Source organism: Emydura macquarii, unplaced genomic scaffold (assembly GCF_026122565.2).
Source record: "Emydura macquarii macquarii isolate MOO-44397 ecotype Brisbane River unplaced genomic scaffold, CSIRO-AGI_Emac_v2 contig_2246, whole genome shotgun sequence".
Taxonomy (NCBI): domain Eukaryota; kingdom Metazoa; phylum Chordata; order Testudines; family Chelidae; genus Emydura; species Emydura macquarii.
Window position 1 is genome coordinate 2,186,912 of NW_027132383.1, and position 11,108 is coordinate 2,198,019.

At 65.1% G+C, this 11,108-nt stretch overlaps 1 protein-coding gene across 2 annotated transcripts; it reads left to right on the top strand.

Moving 5' to 3' along the window:
- The first annotated feature begins 676 nt into the window (after positions 1-676).
- Positions 677-10,589, top strand: LOC137161097 (cytochrome P450 11B, mitochondrial-like). Of its 2 annotated transcripts, XM_067560153.1 has the most exons (9): positions 677-969; positions 2,534-2,689; positions 2,997-3,196; positions 3,801-4,004; positions 4,877-5,031; positions 6,184-6,350; positions 6,744-6,822; positions 7,886-8,077; positions 8,646-10,589. In XM_067560153.1, exons 1-9 carry the CDS (start codon positions 704-706, stop codon positions 8,757-8,759), a joined length of 1,533 nt encoding a protein of 510 aa, XP_067416254.1. In that variant the 5' UTR covers positions 677-703; the 3' UTR covers positions 8,760-10,589. The 2 variants fall into 2 exon arrangements, with proteins under 2 accessions (XP_067416254.1, XP_067416255.1); XM_067560154.1 differs by lacking the exon at positions 8,646-10,589 and having other exon boundaries at positions 7,815-7,928.
- The last annotated feature ends 519 nt before the right edge of the window (positions 10,590-11,108 follow it).

Here is an 11,108-nt window from a genome sequence, read left to right on the forward strand (position 1 = left end):
AGTGCCCCTGGCTGTTCTAGGCCTGCTCCCGGGAACAGGCTGAGGGCTGACCCTGGCTCCCACGCATGCAAGGGCAGAGAGAGGCTCACAGCAGAGGAGAGCAGACAGGGTCCATGTCTGTCCTTCCCCCCGATACCGAATGCTAGGATCAGATGTCCCAGGGGGGCCCGCCCCGCCTGCCCAGCCCGGAGATGCTGACCGTGGGGACTCTGGGGCCCAGAAGCAGGGCGGAGGATCAGAGGGGTCGGCAGGGGCCTGTCGGGGGCTCCGCCTGTCACCCACCCAGGGAGCCAGGGCAGGGCTCAGCTGCAGGTGGGGAGCCCGTGTCCGGCTGGGTGGAGGGTGAGCGAAACAAGGCGCAGCCGCTTTCCTCCCGGGTCACCTCACCCCGCTCAGCTGCCCCCCAGCTCCCAGAGGACGTGGGGCCAGGGATGGACGGGACCGAGGGGGGCGGGGTAAGGGGGGGAGGCCGGGGATGAGGAGAGGCCGGGGGGGCTAGGCAGGGCCCTGAGTGTTGCCCCGGGGGGGCTCGGTGCGCAGGCGGGGCCGGCCCCTCCCCAGGCCGAGCACAGCACGTCCCGGCGCCCGGAGCGCGGTGTCCTTGCCGGGCGGGGCGAGCCTCCCCCCGCGGGGATATAAGGGGCGAGCCCGAGCCGCCGGCAGAGCGCGCAGCGAGCCCCGCCGAGCCCGCCCCGTCCCGGCCATGGGCCCGCCGCCGCCCAGCCCGCTCTGGAGGGGCCCCGCCATCTCCCGCCGCTTCTCGTCGGGGGCCGCCCGCAGCGCCCCGGCCCCGGCTCCGGCTCCGGCCCCGGCCCCGCGTGCGCCCGGCCCGGCGCTGCCCTACGAGGCCATCCCGCGCAGCGGCCGCAACGCCTGGCTCAGCCTGTACCGCTTCTGGCGCAGCGACAGCTTCCAGCACTTCCACCTGCTCATGCAGCGCAACTTCCAACGCCTCGGGCCCATCTACCGGTGCGCGGCCCGCGGGCCCCGGCCGGGCGGTCTGGCGCGCAGCCCCCGTCCGCGGCGCCCGGGCAGCGCCGCCCGGCCCGGCCCGGCCGGAGCATCCCCCGTCGGGGGGAGTCAGCCGGGCGGGCCCCCGGATTTATCCCAGCCCCAGCGGCCCCTGCCCCCTGGAAGGGGGGAGCTGGGCCGGGCCGGGGGAGCCCAGGCTGGCTGGTGGCGCTGGGACACCCCGCCGTGGGTCCCGGCCAGGCCCCGAGGGGTCAGCCCACGGCGGGGGGTTTGTAGCCGCTCCCGCAGGCTGAAGCCAGGGGACCGGACCCGCAGCTCCCGGGCCGCTCCGCGCGCTCCAGGGGTCGGAACCGTGCCGGGTTAGCCGGCACCGACTGATCAGCGCTATTGGAAATGGCCCCTCCGCGCCCCGCTTCGGGGCCGGATTTCCCCACCGCCAGGCTTTCCTAGGTCGCCCCTGCGCGCCCCCCGCAGCCCTCCCCCCCCCTGTTCCGTTCAGAGCCAATAGCATGACCCGCCAAGCGGGGCCAACCCCTGGAACTCCCTGCAGCAGGCAATCAGGGTCAGATGCCTGCGCTGGAGATTTTTATCAAGGATAAATCCCCTGACAATCCCTGTCTGGAGAAAGGGGGGGCAATCAGCTCTCATGCTTCAGGGCCTGAACTGGCTGCGGCTGGGGTCAGGAGGGCGAGGGCAGTAGCCCTGCCTCCAGATCACAGCATCCAGCAGTGCCGGGAATCCTTTGCCCTGGGCAGTGCCCCCATGGCTTGGGACGAGGCAAGGAGGAGGTGGCCTCTGGGACGAGAGGGGAAGTGCAAGGGGATGGCAGAGGATGGTCCCATCTCTGTGGCACCCGCCCGGTGCGTGGCATGTTGCTATGTTACCGGGAGAAGCGGCAGCAGCCCCCAGTCCAGCCCAGCTCAGCAGCCGCCGGCACCAGGGAGGCTGGGTGGGGGAATCTGTCACGGAGACTTGCTCCACTCGGTCACCCTTTGGGGGCCCCCTGCCCAGGCCGTATCCCAGCGCCGAGCGTTCCCAGCACAGCCGGATGCCCACCCAGCGCCTGGCCACCGGAGAGTGCGAGGAGCCCTAAGGAGGGGGCGGGACGCGCTGGAACAGGGCTGCGTGTGGAGCAGGGGCTGAGCGCTGCCACGGGCCAGGAGCGATGTCCCCAGAGCAGAGGGGACCCGCGCTGGGCCGAGGGCTGCAGCTGGGGCTGGCTGCAGTTTGCTGCTGTTCCAGCTCTTAGGGCGTGAAACTCCCCGTGCCGACGGGGGCTGGGTGGGGCCGGCGGCTGGGAGAGGGTTGGGACGCGTGGATGGCTGGATCTTCAATCCCCCAGGCCCCAGGATCCTCCATCCCAGGGAGGCTGCGTGGCCATCTCTTCTTCCAAAGACCCTGCTTGCAGGGGCACAGGGTGGGGCGGCTGGGGCTGGGGATCCAGCTGCGCTGACCTCAGGGGCTTTGTCTGGGCTCGGCAGGGTCTGGGGGGATCCCGGCTGTGGGACGGCTGGTCCGTGGCCAACGTGTGCCAAGCTGAGAGCCGGGCTCCTTCCCACAGGGAGACCGTGGGCACCTACAACTGCGTCAACGTGCTGCTGCCCCAAGACGCGGCCCAGCTCTTCCAGTCGGAGGGGATCTTCCCGCGGCGCATGGGCATCGAGTCCTGGATCGCGCACCGCAGCCTCCGCAACCACAAATGCGGCATCTTCCTGCTGTAAGGGGGGAGAGGGGATGGGGTGGCGGGCACGGCAGAGGAGAGGGGGTGGAGGGGGAGAGCAGAGGCCGAGGTCCAGGACTGAGGGAGGAGGACAAGGCTGCAGGGGCAGGTAGGAGATGGGGTAGGCCAGGCCCAGGCGAGAACCGAGCAGGCTGCAGCGACTGGCCACACGACTCGGGGGCGCTCCGCTCCCTGGAGCCAGGCCCTGCCCTCGGAGCTGCAGGGGAGTCTCCCGAGGCGGGGGGCAGTGTGGGGCTGATGACACACCCTGGGCAACATCCCTCCCCTGCTTTCCCGCCCCCAGGAACGGGGAGGAGTGGCGCTCGGACCGCCTGATCCTGAACAAGGAGGTGATCAGCCCCGCCGGTACCCGCAAATTCCTGCCCTTCCTCAACGCGGTGGCCCAGGACTTCGTCACCCTCATGCACCGGCGTGTCAGCAAGAACACGCGCCGCTCGCTCACCATCGACCTGTACAGCGACCTCTTCCGCTTCACCTTGGAGGGTAGGTGGTGGAAGGGGCGTGAGCAGTGGGCTGTGCCAGGGGGCTCCCGGTCCTAGCGCCACGCACTGGGCGTCCTGACCCGCTGGGCCCTGCCTGGCTTGCCCCTGGGTCCAGGCTCACTGGCGGGGAGGAAGCTGGGACCAGCGCACCATGCCCAGGGGCTCTGCGTACCAACCTCCTGCTCCGTGTAGACAGGCCTGGCCCGGGGACGCGGAGCAAACGGCCCCCCCCGTGCCAGGCAAGGCTGGGGAGAGCTCTCCTCCTCCCCGGTCACGGCCCTGCGGATCTCTGCAGGCTGGCCTCCGCCCCTCCCTCCGGTAGCCCAGCCAGACGGACCTGGCTGTCTCCATCCCCCTTGTGAACGCAGCACCCGGGTTGCTGCTCTCAGACGTGTGCGGGGGGGGGTCCTAGTCCTGAACGCGCTGGCAGGGAGCCCTGGTGCGTAACGACCGAGCCTGGACGCGTGGGTTCGACTCCCGGCCCTGCTTTGCCGTGCTGTGTGCGTGAGGGCGGGCTGCCCCCGGCTCCCTGCCCATGGCAGGGAGATGCTGCAGGCGATCCCCACGGCGGGGCAGAGCCATTCACGTTCCTCCCCCCTGGCCAGCAAGCAGCTACGCCCTGTACGGGGAGCGCCTGGGGCTCTTGGAGGAGAGCCCCAACGCGGAGTCGCAGCGGTTCATCAGTGCCGTGGAGACCATGCTGCGCACCACCTTGCCTCTGCTCTTCATCCCCCCGGGACTCATGCGCTGGGTCAACACGAAGCTGTGGCGGGACCACATCGAGGCCTGGGACACCATCTTCACGCACGGTGAGCCGGGGAGGGAGGGGGGCCCCCGGCACTGCTGCGCTGCACAAAGGCGGGGGGCACCCCAACAGGCTTGGGTCCCCGTGTGCGGGGCTGCTCTCAGAGGGGGGGCCGGGTCCCTCTAGCAGCCACCCGTGGTGTGGGTTGGAGTGTCGCCTCTTAGCAATATGATCACATCCCCGGTCACACAGCCCCCTCCTGCGTCCCCCTCCCCTCCGCTCCCGCAGTGCCAGGCTGGGCCCTGCACCCCGCGCCGGGGCAATGAAAGAATCCCCTGCAGCGCCCCCACGGGCACCCTGGGTTTTCCTGGCCGGCTCACCTGAGATGCAACCAGCTGCCAGCAGCAAACCCACTGCAAGACGATCTCCGGAGCACACCTGTGCCCGTGAACCCGGCTGTCCCGCAGCCGCAGGAGTGAAGTGGGGCTTGCGTGTCTCCGCCTCGGCAAACCCCCCTGGGCCTCTGGCTCCCCCACACTTCCTCCCCCCCTTCCCTGTGGCAGCGAGGGCCAGTGGGGAGAGCCTCAGGGCCTGAGCCAGGACTCCTGGGTTCCGTTCCTGGCTCTGGGACAGAGTGTGTTTGGGGGAGGGGTTGAGGGCCAGGACTCCTGGGTTCTGTCTGGGGCTCTGCTGTTGTCGGGTTTGGGACACTTCCTCTCAGTTCCCCTTCTCTAAAACGGGGGAGCCCTCATTTTCCTGGGCCTTGGCTGGCCTGGGCCGCTGTTCAGAGCGCTTGGGGTTCCGCTTTCCTGCTCCCCCGGGGCCCAGACACGTCCCTTCCCATCGTGCCTGGGGCTCGGGTTTGCTCCTGCCCTGGGGCCGAGGGGTGAACGTGGCCCCGGCTGCGTCGCTCACTGTCCCGTGCTGGCTCCCCAGCCGACAAGTGCATCCAGAACATCTACCAGGAGTTCTGCCTGGGCCAGCAGCGGAAATACTCGGGCATCATGGCTGAGCTGCTGCTGCAGGCGGAGCTGCCGCTGGACTCCATCAAGGCCAACATCACCGAGTTCACGGCGGGCGGCGTGGACACAGTGAGTGCTCGGCCCCCTCCTCTCTGACCCTCGGGTGGCAGCCCCGGCCGGCTCCCCGGCAGCCCCGGCATTCGAGTCATTCGCTGAGTTGCCCATCCCGCGGGGCGGTCGGGGGCCCTGCTGGGAAAGGTCCCCCTGGAACTGAAGGGGGAATTCTCTCCTTGCTCCAGGCCTCTGGAGGCTTCCTGACCGGCCTCTGGATGGGAACTTGTTCTGTATTGAATCCTCGGGGTCTCCGCCCCCCCTTGAGATCCCAGTTCAGTTCCTGTGGGGCCCCACGGGCTTCTCCCCCACCTGGTTCTGGGAGCTCTCCCCATGGGGGTCGGTGGCGTTTTAGTGAGGCCCCTGCTGGCGTTCCGGGTCCGCTCGGCCTGGGCACGACCTGCTTGGGCAGAGGCGCCAGGGCTGCATGGAGGTGGGCACGGCCGGGCTCAGCCATGGAGACCTTCGTGAGCAGCCTGGGAAGCAGCACCTGACTCCAGAGGACAGAGAAATGCTCATGGGGGGGCCTGGAGAAACCCCCCCCAGCCGCTCAGGGCACAACACTGGACTCAGCCCCGAGGCCCACGGCTAATACACGGGGGAGGCACCGTGTGAGCCAGACCCCCCCAGGAGAGGGAGCAGGAGCAGCTGAGGGACCAAGGGGGCAGCAAATGGGCCCCGATTCTGCAAAGGGGCCCAGGAGCAAATGGGGCTGGTGTGGCGGGGGGGGGGGGGGGGGCGGCATAGGCCGAGAGCTCCCACCGCTAGGACTCTGCAGGGTCCACGCCTGACGCTGGGCCCCGGGACACCGGCAGGAGGTTGCCAGCCTGGAGGTCACTCGGGAGGGGAAGCAGCTCCGTGAATGTGTCTGTGGTGACCAAGAGGGTTTGAACCCCCCAGAGGCAGTGGGGTGATTCGGGGGGGGGAGGGGACAAAGGCCTAGAGCTCTGGGCGGGGACAGAGCAGAGGAAGGTGGAGGCTGCGTCTCCGAGAACACGTCTGAGACCAGCGAGGCTGGGCTGATAACTCTGGGCTGGCCAACGCCAGTGGGACCATCCGGCCTGGGCCCCCGGGGACGGCCAGGGAGGCACCCTGTGGCTGTGCCCAGCCTGGGGCGGCCCCGGGTGAGGCCTGGGGGCGGCCGGGCTCTGACTGTCCCCTCTGGCCCAGACGGCCATGCCACTGCTCTTCACCCTCTTCGAGCTGGCACGCAACCCCAGCGTGCAGACGGCCATTCGCCAGGAGATCGCCGAAGCCGAGGCGCAGGGCCCCCGGGAGCTCTCCAAGCTGCTCAACGCCATGCCCCTGCTCAAAGGCGCCCTCAAGGAGACGCTGAGGTGAGGGCCGGGACCCCGGGGCGCTGCCCCTCCAGGGGAGGGGGAATTGGAGGGCGGGCTCCGTCGCCTGGGGCTTCAAGGGCAACTTCTTCATCGGCTGGCCAGGCCCTGGCCTCAGGGCTAAAATCGCCCGCCTCGGCCTGTGCCTCCGGCCAGGGGGTGCTGGAGCCGGGACCCTCCGGGTGCAGGACAAGGCGGGGAGCGGATGTGGGGGGTGGCAGATTGGGGGGGCAGAAGCTCAGGGGCTCAGAGGGTGGGGGGGATGGTCTGGGGTAAGCAGGGCAGTGGAAGTGACACGGGGGCCCCTCGGCCGGAGCAGCGTCCGTCCAGCTGCCTGCGGTGCACGAGGGGGAAGCAGGGGGCAGCCGGCTGACGGCGTGGCTCTGTTGGCAGGCTTTACCCTGTGGGCATCACGGTGCAGCGCTACCCGACCAAAGACGTGGTGCTCCAGAATTACTGCGTGCCGGCTGGGGTGAGCGCCTGCTCCTCGGCCCCCACCCACCCTCCTTCCTCCCGCTCCCAGCCCCCCCAGGACGCGGGGATGCTCACCGCTGGCTGCTCGGACAAGCAGACAGGTCGCAAAGCGGGACCAGGGGTTCTCAAGCTGGGGGCCGTGAGCCCTCGGGGGGGTTGCGAGGTTATTATGGGTGGGGGGGTCGCGAGCTGGTAAGGATGGCATGGCATGGGGGGGTCATCACTTTGTGGGGGGGGGGTCATCCCAGCCTGAAATACTTTCAAAGGGGGGTCCCAGCAAAAGAAAGTTGGCGAGCCCCTGAGCCCGTTCTGTTCCGTGCGCAGAAATGCTCTGGGAGCTGGGCGGGAACGTCACAGCCCAGGCCCCATCCTCAGCCCTGTGCCACTGGCCCAGCGCCCGGTGGGCTTTTCACACGCCCCGCTAAGCCTCAGGCCTGGCCGAGCGCCGTGCTGTGGTGGAGCAGGGGACAGAGCCTTCAGCATCCACGTTTCCTGACCTGCAGCAGAAACACCCCCGGGTGTGGAGAAAACCAGCGTTCGCCTCTCACCCGTTTCCTTCCCACCTGAATTTTGGCTCTGTTGGGGCCTGAGTGACTTTTCTCCGGGGAAGCGGCTGGGGCCGCACTGAAGGGCTGGTGGGGTCACCCGGGGGCTGTCTTTGGCAGGGGGGCTGCACTCGTGGGGGGCAGCCTGCTCCCCTCCTGACCCCAGCCCGTCTGTGCAGCCCCATGCACCTGTCTCTGCTCAGTGGGCCAACAAGACAGGCTGGCGAGAAAGTTTCCTCCCCTGCCCCCCTGCCCTCAGTTTTGGGTTTTACTGATTGTGTGAATAGAAAACCTGCGTTCCAGGGAAGCGAAAGAACTCAAACCCGAAGGGCCACCCGGCGCCCTGGGCTGGGCCAGCTTGGGGGGCAGGGAGCGCTCCCTGCTTGGCTTCTCTTTGAAGAGTGGTTTCTACCGCCGTCATTTCAATCCGCTCTCCTTCCGCCAGTGGGGGTCCCGCTGATGGGTGGAGCCGAGTGGCCGCCCAGGTGTGTACGTCTCCCTTCTGCCGCCCCGTAGACCCTGTGCCAGGTGGGCCTGTACGCCATGGGCAGGAGCCCCGAGGTGTTCAGCAACCCCGAGCGCTACGACCCCGGCCGCTGGCTGAGCAAGCAGGATAACAGCTTCAAGGCCCTGGCCTTCGGCTTCGGGGCCCGGCAGTGCATCGGCCGCCGCCTGGCAGAGACCGAGATGATGCTCTTCCTCATGCACGTGAGTCGAGGGGGAGCGTGGCCGTGGGGCGAGGTGCCCGGGCGGAGAGCCAGGCGGCAGGGGGCTGGCCCGGGTCAGGCAGGCCAGGCGGCCGGGAGGGTGAAACGCTCTCACTGCAGCGTGGCCCAACCTGACACAACTCAGATGGTTTGTTGGTACAGCAAGGGGACAGCATCCGTCAGAGACTCTGCGACCTTCCCCCCCGGCTCAGCCCCTGCCCCCCACTCCCAACCCACCCTCCCAGCTCTGGGCTCCTGCTCTGCAAATGTGCCTCAACCTTGGCTCCCAGCCCCCCCCCGTTCCAGGGCAACGCCTGGCACTCGTCAGACGTCCGGTCACTTGGGAACTCGGATTCTTTCTGTTCCATCTGGACTGGACGGACCCGGCCGCGGAGCCCACTCAGGAGTGCCAGGCAGAAACGAGGCAGTAAATGCCCCCGCGCTGCTGCATCCCCAGCTCCACGCCCTGCAGCACCCGGGCCCCCCCTCCACCCAGCCAGCCCCTGCTGTAGCTCAGGCCAGCCGCCCCCGCCACTGCGGCCTCGCCCCAGCTGAACGTCTCCTTCCAGGTCCTGCGGAACTTCAGGATCGACACCGTCTCCAAGGCAGATATTAAAACCGTCTTCGGCTTCATCCTCATGCCCGAGAAGCCGCCTCTGCTCACCTTCCGGCCCGTCGACTGAGCGCCTCGCCCCGGCTCCCCGCCTGCTCCTTCTGCCCCCTGCCACTTCTCCGGGGGGGGGGGGGGGGGAAGAGGAATCCTGCAGCGGGGGGAGGGGACTGTGGCTATTGCAGGGGAGAGTGGGCAGCAGCAGACCCGGCCACAGAGGAGCCCCAGGGCAGCAGGAGGCAGAGAAGGCAGGACCGTGCTAGGAAAGGGCTGGCTGTTCCCCAGCTCGGAGGGGGGGAAGGAGCGGGTGAGACGGGCATGGCAGCATGCATCGAAAACTGGCGTTGCAACCCGAAACCCTCACCTGCAGCCTGGCAGAGGCGCGGCGTGAAAGAGGCAAAAGACAGACCGAAAACCATAACTGGATTTTATTTTTTAAAAGTCATGAGATTTTGGGCCAATGTCCTGACACTGGAGGGTCTGACTCATGATCGCTGGTTTCTGGCGGTACTGACGCGGGGGCCCAGCAGCTGGCCCCGAGCAGGGCCCAGCCACTCCCCAGTCTCCAGCCCAGCCCTCGTTTCTGCGCTCGCCATCTCAGCCGACATGCAGGGGGCCAGCGAGGACGCCCTGGGCTGTCGAGCGAGTGGCAGGCTGAGCCCTAGATGTAGAGAAATAATTATTCTTGGTTTTGGGTTTTTTTAAATGCAAATGCAAAGATCTCCCCGAGAAGCACACAGGCAAGCCCAATTGAAGTCAGGCCCCGCAGAACTGGTGTGTGTGAGGATGAGATTCGGTCGTGCCATGCAACTAAACGGAAATGGAGCGTGAGAAGGCATCCCGAGACTAAACCGTGGTCACGTGCAACCCATTTCGTCCCTGCGTGGCAGCTAACAGCAAGTTCTAACTAGCAAATCTTCTTCTTTCTTCCACTTAGCGTTAATCATGTAGTGTCACTAGCCGGCTGGAGGAGTTACAATAAAAACAAGAAGAAGAACAGATACAAAAGGCCTGGCTAAGGCAGTCTTGAAGTTGCTTAATTGAAAGATCATTTTCTAAAGTAATTGACCATAAAGGCTCCTCTGGTAAAACGTAGGTGGGCGGTTAGCGCAGGGTGCGTCTACACTGAAAACGCTGCAGCTGTGCCTCTGTAGGCCTTCGGTCCAGACACTACCCGCGCCGATCAGCGTAGTTAATCCAGCTCTCCGAGAGGCAGGAGCCAGGTTGACGGAAGAATTCTTCCATCAGCCCAGCCCTGTCTACACCAGGGGGAAGGTGGGTATAACTACATCGCTCAGGAATGTGGATTTGTCACACCCTGGACACCCACAGCTCTCTCCATGTAAATCCCTAGTGTAGACCGGGCCTTACGCTGCCAAATGCATTTTCCCTCTTCCGTGTGCTCCATTAGATTAAACGTTGGATTTCATTGTACCTCTTGGATGCGTTGAGAGGTTATTTGTTTTAGAAACAATACTGCCCTGTAATCCAGGAGATTGCTGGTTCTTGGCTATTTTGCTTAAGGCTGAATAACAACTTTACAAGTGTTATAACTGAGTAGGTCCATTGGCAGCTGGACCAGGACCAATAGAAGATGGAACTGCTCTGTTTATCTATTCACTGGATAATGCTGCCCTTAGAGAACAGGACCTGAGAGTTGTCTACACATGGAGTTATTCGAGAACAGCTGCTCCTGAGTAACTCCCTGTGTAGACAAACCCACAAAAGTCCAACTGATCGTTTCTGGCTGGCCCAAACAAATGTGTGTTTATAGCATGTTTCGTCAGTATCACTGTTCCTTAGCGAATGCTACTTAGCAAAATAACTCTGAGCAGATTCTTTACATCAATTTATGAACAGTTCTTAGTCTGGCCTGTTAGATAGATAGGTTATTCCGCTGGTATTTTAGGTAAATATTTGAATGCAAGGATGTTTACAGGAGCGAGGGACTTAACGTCGCTGGATGACTGACGGGGTTTATCATCTGTCATGATCCATTGTTATCAGTCAAGTTCCTGAAGCAGAGTGGGTGTTGGCTCGCTCTTGTGAAAGAGGACAGCTGTCTGTTAGTTTCACCAGTGCAAGCGCACCAGTTCACTCAGCAGTAGCACAGGGCTCTAGGACAAAGAGGAACAAGTCTGGACGTGACCAAACGCTGAGTGATATTCTGTCTGAACGTGCACAGGGACCATAACACAGAACAACGGAGGTGATGAATTATCACTGGGACTGCAACTGGTTTTATTATACAGCTTGTCAGAATGTCAGACGAAAACAACACAGGCGTTTTAAGCGCTATTCTGCATGCAAAGTAGTAAAATCTGAAGGTGAAGCGCCAACGTTCTGAAGATTAAAGTGAAGTCTGTGGAGAAATGACCTCGGATAAGCGTCTGACGTGACAAAATTAGTGCATCACATGGAC

What these genes read in the sequence shown, in the direction of transcription:
- LOC137161097 (XM_067560153.1), top strand. Translation starts at nt 704, where the DNA reads ATGGGCCCGCCGCCGCCCAGCCCGCTCTGGAGGGGCCCCGCCATCTCC. An exon ending in CTTCCGCTTCACCTTGGAGG is followed by an intron (nt 3,197 to 3,800) that starts GTAGGTGGTGGA and finishes CCCCCTGGCCAG; the next exon opens with CAAGCAGCTACGCCCTGTAC. An exon ending in GGACACCATCTTCACGCACG is followed by an intron (nt 4,005 to 4,876) that starts GTGAGCCGGGGA and finishes CTGGCTCCCCAG; the next exon opens with CCGACAAGTGCATCCAGAAC.